General features: G+C 43.0%; 2 protein-coding genes across 2 annotated transcripts; one reads left to right on the plus strand and one right to left on the minus strand.

The window, feature by feature from the left end:
* The first annotated feature begins 877 nt into the window (after positions 1-877).
* Positions 878-1867, plus strand: LOC121578909 (probable G-protein coupled receptor 34). The gene has a single exon (XM_045224484.1). It carries the CDS (start codon positions 878-880, stop codon positions 1865-1867), a length of 990 nt encoding a protein of 329 aa, XP_045080419.1.
* An 8351-nt stretch (positions 1868-10218) lies between these two features.
* On the minus strand, positions 10219-14469 carry LOC121580223 (V-set and immunoglobulin domain-containing protein 1-like). The gene is made up of 7 exons (XM_041895272.1): positions 14284-14469; positions 13924-14087; positions 12609-12813; positions 11211-11369; positions 10986-11102; positions 10730-10865; positions 10219-10629 (listed from the first exon to the last, which is right to left on the minus strand). Exons 1-7 carry the CDS (start codon positions 14324-14326, stop codon positions 10479-10481), a joined length of 975 nt encoding a protein of 324 aa, XP_041751206.1. The 5' UTR covers positions 14327-14469; the 3' UTR covers positions 10219-10478.
* Positions 14470-19384: the final 4915 nt, after the last annotated feature.

Raw genomic sequence — 19384 nt, forward strand, 5'->3', positions numbered from 1 at the left:
GGACGCAACTTTGGTTTTAGAGGTAGGGGGACACTTCGGATAAACACTCCAAACAGCCTACCCGAGCGCTCGGAGGCGTCTGCATGGTCCTAAAGTACACCGTTGCCTCGTTTTGTATAACATTCCAATGATAAAACTGGGGGGGGGGGGCAAAAATGCAATTTCAGAATGTGGGGGGTCATGTCTTCACGATGCTTGTACTCCATAGACCCAGTATCAGTATATCATAACCTCTTATAGTCCCCAAAACAATGAAGTCAAGACAATGTTGGTTTTTCTTCAAATATTACTCATCCACATCTATCTAGATCAACGTCCTGACAGGGCCCTCAGAACTGTCTCAGTCTCATTTTCCCTTCACTGAAATCTTTGCGATAGAGGAAGCAACATAATCTGCCTTAACAGGGACGATTTGATGGTTGACTCACGTCACATCTCAGTATTTCCTTGATGAGACATGGTTCTGTCAAAAGCACTGCTCATGCACAGGAACTCATTCATTTCAGTCCGAGACTGAGAGTGGAGTGGAGCGGAGGGCAGAGCAGAGCAGCTAACCAGGTAAGTTCTAGCTTACATTTCTGGTTGTAATAACATGGCTTGATGATAGTTTATTTCAGACTTCAATCAACACAGCATAATATAACAAATATTGCAACTTTCATCACTTTTATACATTTTGTTTATTTGATTTGAGCATACTTTTTCTTGCATTGAAAGAAAAAACTTGTATGCATGGTGTTTATAAAACGCTGTCTTTGAAATGCATGGGTTTTAATTAAACTTGTGCCTTTCTTTAGTTGATTGATCAGCGTGTGTCGTCAGTGTGATTCAGCTTGTGTCTCGGCCGGCGAGACTGAATAACACCGTTAGTGGGACGATGAGGGAACTAGGAGTAAACTCCAGTGGGCTTGATGTTAACGGCAACTGTGAGATCCATGACGGCTTCCTGTCTCCTGCCTTACCCATTCTCAACTTAATAATCTTCTTCTTCGGCCTGGTCAGCAACACCATGACCATATTTGTGTTCTTCCTGAGGAAGCACTCCGACTCGTCCATGGCTGTGTACATGAGACACCTGGCCATAGCTGACTTCCTGTTGGTGCTGTGTCTGCCCCTGCGGGTCTACTACCACAACAGCCAGAGCCCCTTCTACCTCTGCAAGGTGCTGGGCATCTTCTTCTACGTCAACATGTACGCCAGCATCCTGTTCCTCAGCCTGATCAGTCTGGACCGCTACCTGAAAATCATTAAGCCTGTGTGGGTCCTGAGATTCCACTGGGTGCGGTGGAGCCACCGGGCGTCCTTCTTGGTGTGTGAAGGTCTGATTCTGGGCATGTCTCTGTTCTTCCTCAGGAAGACAGGATCTGCTGACAGGATCTGCTTCCACTTCCACCACAAAGGTCTCCTGGGGGGCGTGGCCAACCTCACTGTGGTGGCCTTCTTCTGTGCCACCTTCCTCCTCTTCCTCTGCTTCTATGCCAGGATAACCACCAAGCTGAGGACCATGTCCCTAGGCAACCGGGACCCCAAGGCCCAGCGGAGGAAGAGCAGGGTGGTCTGGAAGACTTTTGTGGTGCCGGTGATCTTCACGCTGTGCTTCCTGCCATACCACCTGGTGCGAGTGACCTATGTGCTGGCCAAAATGGATCTGATACAGGCCCTGGACAGTAAGAAGATTCTCCACATCCTCAACGAGCTCACTCTGCTCCTATCTGCACTCAACAGCTGTCTGGACCCCATCATCTACTACTTCCTGTCTTGCACCTATAGGAGGACCATCCTGTGTGCCCTGCAGGGGCAGCTCAAGACCATGTACGCTGTTAACTGCAGATGCATCAGTATTAACCAACCTATTACAGAGATATAGAGCTATCTAAGGCAGGGAGTTTTTAACATTTTGCACAATGGGGTTAGATTAATCAAGGTTGGATTAGTAGCTGAGAAATGATGTATAATAATGTACAATACGTGTTAATACTGTTGATAATATTGACTCTATAAAATAAAGTATAGAAGGGTATTCTTGAATGTACATTATGAAAGATGAATATATATGTATATATATATATATATATATATATATATTTGTGATGTCACGAGAGGCTGTGTCCTGGAGGGACGTTACATCCCCCTGAGGTGGCTGCAAACCCAGACAGCTATGGCTCCATCTGCTGGTATGGTCGGGAACTCCAACCCTCTATGGCCAATCTTCCCACGCAGCTGAAACAAATGAGGAGCTGATGAGCTGAAGGTTTTGGAAGGGAAGAGACACAGTCTCCAACCTGGGCTCTCTGGAGGACAAGAGTGCTGCACGTCCACTTCCATGAGGAATATAAGGATTTGGAGATACTTACCTTTGGGAAATACTCACCTTTGGATATATGCACCTGTGGAAATACGTGAGAGACATTTGGAAGGACTTTTTGCTGGGTTGGCCACTAGCTGCAACGTGGACTACAGTAAGGCTGGGGAAAAGTTATCTGAGCGAGTGAGAATTATGATTTTGGATGTGGAAGAGACATCCCTGAACTGTTAACCCTTAAAGAGCCACAAGAGAACAGAATTTTGTTATATTTTCGTTAATTTCCCAAGACCTATAATAAATTCCTTGTTTTGTTTGAACCTTGTCTCCTTGCACTACTTGAGCAATCCCGCTGAAAGCTGTGTAGCCTCTCGTGACGTCACAGATGGTGGAGAATACGGGCACGCTCAAGCGTTAATAGTGCATGTCAGAGGAGGATACCGAAGGTTTGATCACCCAGTTTTCCAAGTTGGCCGTAGGCTCCCCGACCGACTGAAATGGAGGACATATTGAAAGCCCTTGTTGCTGGCCAGCAAGCCCAGATGCAAGCAAACGTGGCTCTCTTGGAGGAGCAAAGAAAGCCAACCTTCTGAAGGCAGAGGAATTGCAGTTGCAGAGACAGAGGGTGGTCCAAAATACCCGCCCAATAAAGGCAAGTGACTTTATATCTAAGATGGGAGCTACCGATGACATTGAGGCCTACCTGCATGCATTTGAGGCCACGGCCACTAGGGAAGCCTGGCCCAAGCAACAGTGGGTTGGTCTGTTAGCCCCCTTTCTAACCGGGGAATCGCTGAATGCTGTCCGGGGACCTGGGCCCTGACCAGGTTACTGACTATGATGCCCTGAAGTCTGAGATCCTCAGCAGATATGGACTCGCAAAGTTTGGTATGGCCCAGCGCTTTCACAGCTGGACCTTCCAACCAGACCAACCTCCTCGGGCGCAGATGCATGAACTTGTCCGAATCGCAAGGAAATGGCTGGATCCGCAGAGGAATACAGCAGCGGCGGTGGTGGAGGCCGTTGTGGTGGATCGTTACCTACGCGCCCTGCCTTATGAGGCAAAACGGTTCATCAGTCAACAGGCCTTGACCACGGCTGATCTGACCGTGGAAGCTGTGGAAAAGTACCAGGCCACAGCGGAGATGCTGAATGCTTCCCGAAAAAGACCCCAGGAGTGCGGCCCCACCACAAATGGGAAGAACCCGTCCAAAGGACCCCGAAGGTCTCGAACCCAGCCACGTCAGGACTTATCCCGGCTCCAGGGGGAGCCAGAAACCAGGCGGGTCCAAGAAGAGTACACCAGGAGGGGGAAACTCGACAGTGTTACCGGTGTGGGAGATGGGACATATCTCCTGGCAGTGTGGGAAACCAGCCGATGAACCTATGCCCACTGCGGAGTCCTCCAGCTCAGCACCCACACACCGCTTTTGCCTCGCTCTTGGGAGTCGTAGATGGCGGCCCAGATCGACCCCCCCACCTGCCCGGTAACTGTGAATCACCATGATGTGGGAGGCCTTACTGGATTCTGGTAGCCGGGCCACCCTGGTGCGTAAGGATTTGGTGGGCCCAACGTGTCTGACCCCGGGGAAAGTCCTCCCAGTTTCCTGTGTCCATGGGGACACCAGAGAATACCCCATTACTGAACTTACAATGACCAGCACACGGGGAACCATACACACGACGGGCGGGGGTGGTTGATTCCCTCCCCGTCCCTGTCCTAATTGGACGAGACTGCCCAGCCTTTTACCCACTCTGGAGAGAGTCTCAGGAGAGGATAACCCGAGTACCTCGGAAACGGAGAGGCAAGACTCATCCTGGGAAGGCTCCGGTGCAATCCTCCGAGTTACTCACTCCCGCCCCGGGCTCTGATAGGGATGGCAGGTGCCCAGACCGACACAGAGACGGAGCTACAGAATCTGGACAAAGAACTGTCTGGTCTGAAGGGGACCGCTGAGAGGTATCGTTTGTTAAAGCAACAGTTAGACATGAAGACAGAAGAGTTAGATATCCTCCAGGCTAAACTCCAACAGAGCTCCTTCCCTAAGCAACAGGAGGAGCTGGAGAGGCTGCGCAGGACCATCGAGGAGTGTGAGGAGACCCTGCGCAGTAGTAAGGAGGTCCAGAAGAAGGCAGAGGAGAAGTACAAGGTGTTGGAGAACAAGATGAAGAATGCGGAGGCAGAGAGAGAGAAGGAACTGAAAGCTGCTCAACAGAAGCTAAACTCTGCTAAAACCAAGGCTGATGCGTTCAGTAAGAAACTCAAGGAGAGACAACAGGAGGCTGAGTCCCTGGTCCTAGAGTTGGAGGAGTTGAAGAGAGAGCAGTCTGGCAAGCACCACGGCAATGCGGACGCCCTCTCCCGGCGTGATGCCTTCTTCGCTGCCTTTACCCCGACGAGGACGTCGGTCCCGAGGAGGGGGATGTGTGATGTCACGAGAGGCTGTGTCCTGGAGGGACGTTACATCCCCCTGAGGTGGCTGCAAACCCAGACAGCTATGGCTCCATCTGCTGGTATGGTCGGGAACTCCAACCCTCTATGGCCAATCTTCCCACGCAGCTGAAACAAATGAGGAGCTGATGAGCTGAAGGTTTTGGAAGGGAAGAGACACAGTCTCCAACCTGGGCTCTCTGGAGGACAAGAGTGCTGCACGTCCACTTCCATGAGGAATATAAGGATTTGGAGATACTTACCTTTGGGAAATACTCACCTTTGGATATATGCACCTGTGGAAATACGTGAGAGACATTTGGAAGGACTTTTTGCTGGGTTGGCCACTAGCTGCAACGTGGACTACAGTAAGGCTGGGGAAAAGTTATCTGAGCGAGTGAGAATTATGATTTTGGATGTGGAAGAGACATCCCTGAACTGTTAACCCTTAAAGAGCCACAAGAGAACAGAATTTTGTTATATTTTCGTTAATTTCCCAAGACCTATAATAAATTCCTTGTTTTGTTTGAACCTTGTCTCCTTGCACTACTTGAGCAATCCCGCTGAAAGCTGTGTAGCCTCTCGTGACGTCACAATATATATATATATATATATATATATATATACTCTTGTTATCAAGTTCTTACTAGACTTTGTAGATATAATTGTTGGTCCAGTAAGAATGGTGTTTGTATGAGTATTTGTACAGTCTGCGTTATTTTAGTATATTACTCACACTTATGGTGACCTTGTCACGGTTAAAAGGGCATTATAAACCGGGTGGTTCGAGCCCTGAATGCTGATTGGCTGAAAGCCGTGGTATACCACGGGTATGCCTCAATTGTATTTTTTTCCTTAACCTCTGTTGTCTGAAAATGTATTCATTCTATGAAGTACTGACAAAGGCTGTTATGGCCATGTTGTGTCAGTCTTGTACACTTTTTTAAATAGTTTTTTCTGCCATGGGATCAATAAATGTATATTTCCACACAATGGAGAGCCTTGAAGTTTATTTATGGAGATATTTGCCTTTTACAGTTGCATAAATTCACTAAAGGTACTGATTAATTAAGTTCACCAAAGTTACTTTCATGTGTTGTTCATGAGGGATTATCTCCTCAGATAACACTTTGAGCCTTTAATTATTATGGAATCATTATTTTCTTGCTTTCAAAACATTTCTATTAAATTGATATTAAATGATAACAGAGTACTGATCAATTTAAGTAAGTATGTGAGTAGTCTGTATAGTAGGGGTAGTATATTATCTACATTTTAAGTAGTCTAATCCAATCACTGTCAGGATTCACTCAGTTATTCACTGATTTATCAAGTAAATTATGTGTTGAATTATTTAGTTTTATCACCTACTGCATAAAAACAGGCTTGGCTTAGACTGAAAGCATAGATTGATCACAGAGACTCATCAGTTAAAACGGAGGAGCAGAGGAAGAGTGATATACCTGTTGTTCAAAGCCAGACACTCACTTTGATGATATCACTGTCTCTGGTGGATGATCTGCAGCCTTTCATTAAAGAGAACAAAGCCATTTCCAGTCTTTATCTTGGATAAATACTGTTTGGTGCATATTTAGGCTATTTGCATTGGGATGAGTTTACCTTGCAGTACAATACCTGAAGTAATAATGTCCGTAGGTTAAATAAAGGTGAAAAAAAAGAAGAAATGTCCGTAGCTGACAAACATATTTTCTGTCATTTGTATAATAACCTGTAAATTATCCTTTGTCTTACATTTCAAACCCATTCTTATCAGGGGTGTGCACAGACCTTTCAGGGGGCAGGTGCTCAAAATAAAAATAATTTTATAATTATGTAGCAATGTATTTTTATTTTTAAGAAAATGCCTTTTTTTCTACAACACACTCATTACAAATTGTAAGCCTCCTAAAGACATGATTGACATAGGGAAAAGAGGGTGGGCTTTGAGCTTGTCATTGTTGATAATTGATGTTAATCTGCTAGTTAGCATCTTCAATGTTCTTAAATTCTTAAATAATAACTTCATAATGTAATATTAATAATCTTCTAACTCATGACACATGGCTGGCTGGCAAGTGGCTTGTGTTGATATTTTAGTATTATGGTGGTTAGCTAGAGTAGACTACCTGTGTTGCTGCTGCCCTGACACACAGTGCTTCTCCCGACTGAAGAATGCATGGAGTTGAGTCAGAGGGTCGTTGATGCAGACGCTCCTCTATCTTTCTGCCTCTCTCTGCTACGCGTATTAGCCAACCAGACCGAATATTGATGATGCTATAAATCTAGTGTTATGAAGTGTTAATAAAATATTATGCTGATGTGGCAGTACTGTTGATATTTAAACTAGTTAGCTAGCTACACACACTCAACTGCTGACCGCATCTCAATCATACACGTTTGGATACCGGGCATGCGCAATCTCCGTACAAGGCAGACTGGCAAACAGGCGCAACCCGGGCGCGCGCGCGAGGTCTTGTACAACAGGCGCAACCAACGGACGTCGTGGGGGTGGAGGGTGGCGGGGCAGTGGCTTCAGAACAACGACAAAAACTGTATACAAAAAACATACAGTGCCTTCAGAAAGTATTCATACCCCTTGACCTTTTCACCCATCAGACTATTCTCAACTTAAACTTGCATTTACTAATATGTAAAATTATACTGTTGTTACAGCCTGAATTCAAAATGTATTACATGTATTATTTTTCTCACCCATCTACACACAATAACGCATAATGACAAAGTAAAAACATGTTTTTAGACATTTCTGCACATTTATTGAAAATGAAATATGGAAATATCTCATTTACATAAGTATTCACACCCCTGAGTCACTGCTTTGTAGAAGCACCTTTTGCAGCGATTACAGCTGTGAGTCTTTCTAAGAGCTTTCCTCACCTGGATTGTGCAACATTTGTACATTATTATTTTCAAAATTCTTCAAGCTCTGTCAAATTGGTTGTTGATCATTGCTAGACAACCATTTCCAGATCTTGCCATAGATTTTCAAGTAGATTTAAGTCAAAACTACCTCAGCCACTCAGGAACATTCACTGTCTTCTTGGTAAGCAACTCCAGTGTAGATTTGGCCTTGTGTTTTAGGTTATTGTCCTGCTGAAAGTCCCCTGTAGCTCAGTTGATAGAGCATGGCGCTTGCAACGCCAGGGTTGTGGGTTCGTTTCCCACGGGGGGCCAGTATGAAAATGTATGCACTCACTAACTGTAACTCGCTCTGGATAAGAGCGTCTGCTAAATGACTTAAATGAAAGGTGAACTAGTGTCTGGTGGAAAGCAGGTTTTCCTCTAGGGTTTTGCCTGTGCTTAGCTCCATTACTTTTATTTTTTATCCTGAAAAACTCCCCAGTCCTTAATGATTACAAGCATACCCATAACACAGGGGCGTAACTTTGGTTTTAGAAGTGGGGGGGAAATAACTGTTATGGCAGGGGTGCAGCCATAGTGGTGGCTGCACCCCTGCCATAACATGATGCAGCCACCACTATGCTTGAAAATATGGAGAGTGGTACTCAGTAATGTGTTGTATTGGATTTGCCCCAAACATAACACTTTGTATTCAGGACATAAAGTTAATTTCTTTGCCAAATATTTGCAGTATTACTTCAGTGCCTTGTTGCAAACAGGATGCATGTTTTGGAATATTTTTATTCTGCACAGGCTTCCTTCTTTTCACTCTGTCAATTAGGTTAGCATTGTAGAGTAACTACAATGTTGTTGATCCATCCTCAGTTTTCTCCTATCACAGCCATTAAACTCTGTAACTGTTTTAAAGTCACCATTGGCCTCACAGTGAAATGCCTGAGTGCTTTCCTTCCTCTCCAGCAACTGAGTTAGGAAGGAGACCTGTATCTTTGTTGTGACTGGGTGTATTGATACACCATCCAAAGTGTAATTAATAACTTACACCATGCTCAAAGGAATATTCAATGTCAGCGTTTTTATTTTTACCCATCTATCCAATAGGTGCACTTCTTTGTGAGGCATTGAAAAACCTCCCTTGTCACACCCTGATCTGTTTCACCTGTCTTGTGCTTGTCACCAGGTGTCGGACATTTCCCCCATTATCCCCTGTGCATTTATACCTGTCTTTTCTGTTTGTCTGTTGCCAGTTCGTCTTGTCTCGTCAAGCCTACCAGCGTGTTTTTTCCCCATACTCCTGTTCTCTCTAGTGTGTGGGGTACAGAGATAAGGTAGTCATTCAAAAATAATGTTTAACTCTGTTATTGCACACAGAGTGAGTCCATGCAACTTATTATGGGGGTGGCAGGTAGCTTAGTGGTTAAGAGCGTTGTGCCAGTAACCGAAAGGTCGCTGGTTCTAATCCCCGAGCTGACTAGGTGAAAAATCTGTCCATGTGCCCTTGAGCAAGGCACTTAACCCTAATTGCTCCTGTAAGTCGCTCTGGATAAGAGCGTCTGCTAAAATGTAAATGTAGATTATGTGACTTGTTAAGCATATTTTTACTCCTGAACTTATTTAGGCTTGCCATAACAAAGGGGTTGAATACTTATTGATTCAAGACATTTCAACGTTTCGTTTTGTATTAATTTGTAAAGATTTCCTAAAACATCATTGCAATTTGACATTATGGGGTATTGTGTGTAGGCCAGTGACAAAAAAAATCTCAATTTCATCCATTTAAAATTCAGGCTGTAACACAACAAAATGTGGAAAAAGTCAAAAGGTGTGAATACTTTCTGAAGGCACTGTATATATACTACCACCCAAAAGGGCACTTGGTGAGTGGGAGGGCAAAGGGGCAGGTGCCCTTTTAACAAAAATGTGACCTTTAGCTGTGCATGTACCTGGCTCAAATTTCAGTTAAGTTTCCTGTGATTTTTGTTAGCAGTAACACCAGTTCTGGGCTTTCAGCTCCCCCTACTGGTCATTAGTACTGTCCTTGAAACAGTATGTGGCATAATATTTGACAACAATGTTTTTCGTTTCTGTTCGGGCCAATTTTCTGGAGTATCCATCTGTTCCCACCAGAGACTTATAGGTCCACACTCCTCTGTTTTCATGCATATCTGAATCGTGTATGTGGGATCAGATGGACTCTGTACTCACACAGCTCTCTCCCTCTCCTGATAATGAAAAAGGTGAGGGATTAACCCAACATTAACACAGAGCTCTATTCTAATCTTTTATACCATTATTTTTCTCCATGGGCTCATTCTTAGAAATGTATTTCTTGGAGACAGCAGCGAGGTGTTAAGGTCAAGTGGCAGAGTCCACCTCTGATTGGCTGTGCTCCCCTCATGTTGCTCTCCTCAGGGTGCCTGGAAAGGCCACAGGGAGTCATCACAGTCATTACAGACAAAACATATTAGAGCTCTCCTCAGGATTTACCTCCTGTCATTCCAGACCATGTGTATATTCACATTAGTAATGAAACGCTCGTCTCAGTTATGCAAAATTAAATGTGTCTTTATTTTTTTCCAGAAAGCATGGATGAGCATTGGTTAGAATGTTACAATGAATATGAAATGGGAATAAAAATTTATTCAGGGAATGGATGGATTACCACATTAATCAGGGTGTAGGGTGATTTGCATTTTTTTGTATGTAAAATCAAGATATTTGGAATTTCTTATATCACATAAAACAAATATGAAGCATTACTTAAATTGTGAATAAAAAATAAAAACATTATACAAAAACACAAACTCCAGTGGAGCATTGTTTTTCAGAGCAGTGATGTCACCCCAGACGTGTGTCAGGCCTCTCCTAAGCTTCAGCCTTCTCTCCGTCAGCGTCAGAATGGATGTGGCTGCTTGTTGCCATAGGAACCCCTCCAGAGTTCTCATAGGCTTGATGGCCACTCCCCTTGGTAGGGACGCCTTCATACGCCACTGTGGCCGAACTCTTAGGGATGGCTCTGGCGGGGGAAAGGGAAACTATAGGTAAAACACTGCACCATACATTTTAATTGTATTATTGTCAATGAGTTAAAAGCAGCACAAATCATAATCACTCACTGCATCTCTGTTGCCTTTGCAGTCTTGTATTTCTGCTTCTTCATGGAGTGTGTCATGTACCAGATGATAAGGATAATAAGGACAGCTCCAAGAAGTGCTCCAATGACTGCACCAGCAATGGCCCCGTCTCTTAACTCTGTTAATGGTGGGTTATTGGTAAGATTAGTTACAGCAGTGTGTTTAAAGATGATATTATATAAGATCTGCCACATTCAATAAAAGTAAAAACAACAGCATACGTATATATTACCCATACCATGGTTGAGCTCCACAGTGCAAGTAGCAGATCCTACAGCGTTAGAGGCAGTGCAATGATACTCTCCAAACTCAAACTGGGATATGTTTCTGATGTACAAGGATCCTATTTTCGGATCTGAAAAGAAAAAGAAGGAACACAAGTCTAGTAAAAGCATTCTAATGAATCAGAGAACAACAGAGTGATGGGGAACGTGTTCTACAGAGGAACAGTATGGCAACCCACCAGTGTTCCCCATTACAGGTTTCTTGGTATTTTCCTGATCCAGTCTGGTCCAGGTATAGGTGGGGGTGGGGCTTCCCCACTCACTGTGGCAGGTGAGGGTAACCAGGTGACCAGACTCCACATCACCATGGACAGCACAGAAGGGCACAGATGGCCTCTCTTACAGACCATGTGATAGAGAGAGAGAGCAAGTGTTAACCTTACGTAATATACTGCAAGCTGGACCCAGTTGATCCAACTACTGGCAGGGAGAGAAAGTGCCCAAAGGGTATAGCCAAGTTAGACATAAAAGTCAACACTTTGCCCTGGACCAGTAGCTAACTATTTAAAATAATGACTTTATTATCCCTGTGGGGACATTTTGGTAGCGGCTCTATGCATAGATAAAAACATAATCAAACATAGACAAAGAACATATACAATAAATACAGGTAGAAAAGTGCAATTCATGTGCGATCAATGATTAATCTGTACATTATACACTATACACAGCAGAACACTCTGTCAACTACAAATTCAACTGTAGGCCAGCCCGCTGGTCCTACTTGTGGTTTTAAACATTCAGGATTTGGTTTAGTAGTAGGTACCGTTGACGTTTTCATGCTGAACACTGAATGCCAGGACTTGATACGAGTCGTTACTGTGGTACATTCAAACATGAGCAGTCTAGTAAAGATGATATCATCCCCCTGAGTGTCTCTTATACTTTGCTATGGTGACAAAGGTGGCATTGTACTGTACACCATTATCCTGGCAGTGTTTACGGTGACTAAAATGAAGAATTTATACAACAGACATTACCAATTAAGACAATGATATATTTGCAAGATGAGCAGCCATTGTGGATTTGTACAATCAAATGTGTATAGATACACAGTATTAAAAATAAAAGGCCAAGACCATTTCTATGGTAGGACTGAATACAGTGTAATACCTTCACCGTAATGCTTCACTACAACCTCTCTGCTCCATCGAACTGGGAATTATTAATTTAATTTAAAATAGTCATGTGTCTCTCCAGTCTATTCCTGTGGAGTACGAGACATGTCGGGAGGCGGTCTTGTACTCCTGTGTTCCTGTTCTAATTTCTGACACTGACAATGAAGAGACTAGTCTGCTCCAGTTCCCATGGAAACTACTGTGGACACTGAGGCCTGCAAGGTTGGCCTGGTAACTCTGTGGATGTGTGGAATCACAGAAGGCATGTAATTCAATGATCACAAAACTCAGACTAGGAAAAACAGGGTAACTATTTCATAGATCTGCTTGTGTGTTGTGTTGACACTGAAATAGGAAGAAGATTTACGTTACTATTATATGTGACTTCATTGTATTAATTGATTAAATAAACCATTACTAATTTCAAAGCATTTGACCAAATGTAAAAACAAAACTTACCAAGAACGTTGACAATGATAGTGGCCTCAGTCTTCCCATTGACATCAGGGAAGTTGTGGACTTCGCAGGTGTAGGCCCCTGCATCTGACACTTGCATGTTGCTTATTGTTATTGAGGCATTCACAGTAGTTGGATAGGTGGGAGGCTTCAACCTGCCTTCATACGGTTTAGAAATAACGTCCTCTCCTGACTGAGAGTAATACACCTAGAAAGTAACAGCAAGAATGTCTTAGAGCCTGCATAAAAGCAACCACTGGACAACCATTTCTTACTAAAAACACAATTTGTGCACTGACAGATTTCGTGTTGATATTTCAGAGACTACTCATTCTACAGAAGAAGGTTACAACATGCCAAAAATGTTGGAGCAACCCCAAGTGTTAGTGAGACTGTGTGACGTGAGAATTCTGAGGTCTGAGGTTCTGCTCTACTGTATACTGCCTCTGGTAAGAGGGCAGGGAGCCACTTGTGCTCTGGTGACTGTGCTCTTTGTTGTCTTGCTAGGGTGTGTCACAAAATGGGCTCTCAAGAGCAACCACCATATTGAATACTACCTGCTTCGGCTTTTATGAAAATACTGAAGCACCAACATACTGAAGCACAACAATCAAGAGCAACTATGTACTGTTTGTGATTTAGGGGCAGTCCAGAATGAACTCCACTTTTTATTTTATTGTACTTTATATGATGATTTGAGAATTATACTGTTTGATAAAATGTTGCAAGATAACAGGAACTATTCTGAATTAGAAAAACTTTAATGGCTATTTAGGAAATAAGTATTCCTGGTTGCAAATTATGTGTCCAGCTTGGAAGACATGACAAGATCAGTTGTATATTTGAAATGTTTTTGTTTTGTTCTCTCAACTGTTTTTCACTGCTGTATGAACGTATGTTTATATACTGTGTATGTATGTGTGCACATATAGACATGATTATTTTATTTTGCTAAAGCAAATACAGTGTCTTATAAGCCCATGTGGGCTGGGCATCCAGAAGATGCATGACACAATAATAATAAAACAAATCAAATCATCAATCCTTGTGGGACCTCATATGATTCAATCACATGCACAACAACTGCAATGACTCTCCTGAATTTCCATGTATACCTGAAAGCAGTTTGATCACACATTTTCAAATTCAGACTTTGTAAATCCCTGTAAGTGCAATAACATTGCCTTTAGCACTTTTGTCCATGAACCGAACAATATCCTTTGGAGCACTGGGTGTGTAGAATGGTCCAGGTGACTTTGAGGACACAGGGAGTGTGACATTGTGGCAACATAAGACATAGTAACGTCAGTCTACATACCTGCTGTGGCACAATGGAGGTTTTGGCAACAAAACTCCACTGGATGATGAGGTCGCTGGTGTTCTGCGCGGTGGTTACAAACGTGCACTGGAGAAGAGCACTTTCACCATTTGTCACGTTCATAGATTTCTGGGGAACCATCACTGTCATTAAATGCCCACATCCTAGAAAAAAGAAGACTGTTAAAAAACATATCATTTTTTTTACTTTTATGAGTATTTTCCTCTGCTTGAACATGATCCTTTAATCTCAAATATGTAACACTCCAATGTGTAAGGCCAAGATATATACAGTAGGTACAAAATCCTTCCTCATTACTGTTTAAAAAAAAGTATAATACAGGAACAATAAGTTACTCACCCATCATGCTGAACAGCATCACCATTCTCAGTGTAGATGACATTCTAAAGGAAATGTTAATGTATCGTTCAATAAGCCCGTCGAGAGTGTTATCGTAGCAGTACCTGAAAAGCCCTCACCTTTCTCAGTCCTTACCTATCAACGAAGGAGTAATGGGCAACGGCCAGGTAGAGTGTACTGTATTAGCCTGTGGTGACACTGTAGTAGTGGTCAGGCTGATTTTGTGCCTGTAGATATCATGGGGGAGTTCAAGGTGTTTGCACAGCCTTGTTTGCCATGTCACCTAGACTGAGCGGGAATACTCTCAAACGGTTATCGTTCAAAATGTGGATTAGCATTTCCAAATTAGCGCCATTTGTTCATACTTCAATCTTAAGACTTACAGGCAGGCCATGATGTCTGTGCTAAAGAATATATTACACAATTGAATTTATGTTTTTGCACTTTACACTGTCAGTTGTACTCTACACAGTACCGAATATCTTTTTGTTAACCTTATTCCAGCGGCCCACTATGTATTGACAGTGACTGTTCCAGTAATTCATTATTTAGTATTTGGGCTGATGCTCATCTCTCCCTTTTCTATGCTCTAAATGTACCTTGTAATTCATTCTGGGTCAGGGCTTCTGAAAAAGGAATTCATGTAATGTAATCTCTACCTGGTCTTTATCGCCTGCCCAGAGGAAGTGTGAGCCAGAGCACTACAATACTCTGCTTATCTTTGGGGAGTTCACTCCCTGGCACTGCCGCTGAGTTATAAAAGCCAGTTTTGCCTGTGTCACTCTGCTCATGCTAAGTGCTCGACACAACGGTAGGGATGACAATGAATCACGTATAATTAATTGTGCATAATTACAATAAATTGACATAAGAAATGAACAATGTGGAAATGCTGATCAACAGTGACTAAACTGTCAGAGGGAAAACAGGGAAGGGGGATGTAGAAGGAGATGTGGAGAATGGAGGTGGTGTTGAGGAAGAGGAGTGGAGGGAATCAGGTCATTGGACACAGAGCTCATATACGTCTGCCAAGGTGTCATACCATGACCATCATTAGGATGTATGAAAAGGATAATCAGAAACAGCAACAGAAATGTCTTAGCAAAGCATGTCCATGTTACAGTTCTGCTGGGTTTATGAAAATGGAATGTGACCATTGTGAATAAAATCTTATCAAACGGCATTACTAAACACACACACAAAAGAGAAGGAAAACATACCGGTTAATCATTGAAATCTCTAGGGCCTTACTAGTGTGGCCCTGCCAGCTCCTCCTCTAGTCTATGCAAACTGAAACTCAAGAGTATGCATCCACGGCAACCATACTGGGGTGGTGCTTTGCACTGAATGTGACATACAGCATGATTACCTGCATAGGCAGGGAGAGAGTGAGGAATGAAGACAATGTTCTTGTTGGAGGTTACATTTTAATGCCCAACAAAAAATGGATCCCTATGATTACAATAACATTTTGTCACCAATTAAATCAAAGAACTCAGAACTACATCCTTCCCAACATGATCTGTTGTCTCTCTTTGGTTATCATTGTTATTTTTATTTTCAGGACATGGTCATGATTCCAATGGAACCTGAGAGAATGGTCCCACGTGAGAAGCCCAAGATCTGAATACAGAGAAGCAACAGTCTACAGATCTCTCTCTCTCTCTCCCGTGGTCATTTTTATGAACACAAGAGGGATTGATGTGGGGGGTTTTATGACCCCTTGCGCCAATCCTAAATGGTTTGCAGCAAACGACTCCCTGTTGGTCCCTAGTATTGGTCATCGGAATGTCTCTGTGTTACAAGGACAGATTGCCGCCTAAAAACTCTAACATCAAAAGATTGGACATTGGAACATTGTGGTTGAGATCCAAATGTTTGGAATGGTCGGTGGGAATCTAAAGAATAATCATGTCATATTGTTTATTGTTTTGTGATGTCATTAAGGATGGTATTACTAAATAACTGTATCTCTGGAAGTGTACACATTTCAGTTATCAGGTTTGCATCTAAATGTTGTGTAAAATATATGATTAAGTATGAGAATACGTTTGTGAAGATAGCAATGTGATTTTAGCCTTCTAAATGAGATAACTTTTTCATAGAAACTTTTGCCGGTCAGTAACCACGCCCAAGTAAGCACAGACATTGGGTCGGCGTGATGGAACGCCCCTTTTTACCCAAGCATAAAAAGCCTTGAAAAACAAATCAACCTTTACACCAGGAAGCGTGGAGCGGTGGCTACACGGCTTAAAATGGTTAGACCAGAAAGACCACTCTTATCCAGAGAACTGGACCAAGCAGTCACCGAATCCTGAAAAGAGCCCGGCGCCTTGCCCAATCAGTGATGGAGGCAGAGAACGACTGTGGTCATATTTATGACATGGTGACCGGTCAGAGTGACAGTAGCAGTCATCCTGTCATGCTGACCCTGGTTGTGAAGATGTCCATACTAGTGGTACCAGCCAATGTAGATCCTGCACGCTGGTCCTGCCTCCCAAGAAACGCTGGAGAGAGGCCCTGTCTGATTGATGCAGCATATTTACCTAGTTTAATAAAGCTATCTATTACAACTCTGCTTGTGACCTGTAATCTCTCTCTCTGTCCATTAATCACGCCATAAAAAGAGGCCTTTGTAACTCTTCCAGGAGCCGTGACATGGTCTTAAATTCCAACATGGCTCTCATATTTTAAACCACTCTCGTGCAATCATTGATTTTTATGGTCTCTTAAAATGATCCCAATCAACTAAGTGTCAATGTTTAGTGATATGATAAACTATGCTAGCTCCCTGAAACGCAGAGAGCAGAAGGGCCTCACTCTTACTGTGCTTTGATGATATTAATAGCCTGGAGGACACAGTGTGCAGGTCTGCCTGTAATTACATATAATCATCTCATATTAGATTTGATTAGGTAACAAAGACGTTGGTTTTGGCTGCTGTTGTTGTTCAGCCAGAGTGGCTCATAAGAGATGTGATTTAGCAGCGGTGTAGTTAGATCAACTGCCAACAGAGAGCAGTGTTGGCTGCCGATTGATGAGTGGGAGGGAAGGCCATTTGGGAGATGGAGGTGAGGGGAGTGTGAGGCCAGCGATGACAATATAGACAAGACCTCCTCTCTGTCCTCAACATGGCTCACTCCTTGCCCCTCCTCCCATCCTCCCAGCAGCCTGGGGATAACAGGCCAGACATTTAGCATGACTTCACACAGTCCCCACAGCCACTGGAAATACCATCAACACAAAATAGTGAGGGGACACATTGCAAATTCACGTGTGACAACACACAACCATGTAAAAACTCTCACTAGATTGTTAAAAAGAAACATTCAAGATTCTCCCCTCCTTACTCAAAGGCAAATGCAATGCCAATGAACCATCGTCCTGTATTGTCATCAACTGCAGGGATGAAATATTGTTTTACGGGAATTGTTGTAGTTATTTAGTTTGAAGCAAGATAAAATAAGAGAAGCCTAAACAGATACATTCAGCCTTTCTGCTATTCCAAGTGTATTTGGCAGACATTTGTAGAGGTTTCTTTGTATATGCTGAATAAATAAGAAAGAGAGAATGAGATATAGAGAATGAGAGAGAGGAAGAGCGAGAGAGAGAGAGAGAGAGAGAGAGAGAGAGAGAGAGAGAGAGAGAGAGAGAGAGAGAGAGAGAGAGAGAGAGAGAGAGAGAGAGAGAGAGAGAGAGAGAGAGAGAGAGAGAGAGAGAGAGAGAGAGAGAGAGAGAGAGAGAGAGATAGAGAAATAGAGAGAGGAAGAGAAAGAGAGATATAGAGAAATAGAGAGGAAGAGAAAGAGAGAGAGAGAGAGAAATATATATATAGAGAGAGAAATAGAGAGAAATAGAGAGAGAGAGATCTATAGAGAGAGAGATATAGAGAAATAGAGAGAGGAAGAGAGAGAGAGGGAGCACGAGAGAGAGAGAGAGAGAGAGAGAGAGAGAGAGAGAGAGAGAGAGAGAGAGAGAGAGAGAGAGAGAGAGAGAGAGAGAGAGAGAGAGAGAGAGAGAGAGAGAGAGAGAGAGAGAGAGAGAGAGAGAGAGAGAGAGAGAGAGAGAGAGATAGAGAAATAGAGAGAGGAAGAGAGAAAGAGAGAGAGAGAGAAATATATATATATAGAGAGAGAAATAGAGAGAAATAGAGAGAGAGAGATCTATAGAGAGAGAGATATAGAGAAATAGAGAGAGGAAGAGAGAGAGAGGGAGCACGAGAGAGAGAGAGGAAGAGAGAGAGAGAGAGAGAGAGAGAGAGAGAGAGAGAGAGAGAGAGAGAGAGAGAGAGAGAGAGAGAAATATAGAGAGGAAGAGAGAGCGAGAGAGAGAGAGAGTAAAAAGAGAATTACTTGACACATTGGAAAGAATTAACAAAAAAACAGAGCAAACTAGAATGCTATTTGGCTCTAAACAGAGAGTACACAGTGGCAGAATACCTGACCACTGTGACTGACCCAAACTTAAGGAAAGCTTTGACTATTTACAGACTCAGTGAGCATAGCCTTGCTATTTAGAAAGGCCGCCGTAGGCAGACCTGGCTCTCAAGAGAAGACAGGCTATGTGCACACTGCCCACAGAATGAGTTGGAAACTGAGCTGCACTTCCTAACCTCCTGCCAACTGTATGACCATATTAGAGACACATATTTCCCTCAGATTACAGAGATCCACAAAGAATTCGAAAACAAACCCAATTTTGATACATGTCCTTATCTACTGGGTAAAAAACCACAGTGTGCCATCACAGCAGTAAGATTTGTGACCTGTTGCCACAAGAAAAGGGCAACCAGTGAAGAACAAACACCATTGTAAATACAACCCATATTTATGTTTATTTATTTTCCCATTTGTACTTTAACTATTTGCACATTGTTACAACACTGTATATATACATACATTTGAAATGTCTTTATTCTTTTGGAACCTCTGAGTGTAATGTTTACTGTTAATATTTATTTTTTATTTCACTTTTGTTTACTATCTACTTCACTTGCTTTGGCAATGTTACCATACATTTCCCATGCCAATAAAGCCCTTAAATTCAATTGAAATTGAGAGAGAGAGAGAGAGAGAGAGAGAGATAGGGGAGAGGAAGACAT

This window comes from Coregonus clupeaformis, chromosome 13 (genome assembly GCF_020615455.1).
Source record: "Coregonus clupeaformis isolate EN_2021a chromosome 13, ASM2061545v1, whole genome shotgun sequence".
NCBI lineage: Eukaryota > Metazoa > Chordata > Actinopteri > Salmoniformes > Salmonidae > Coregonus > Coregonus clupeaformis.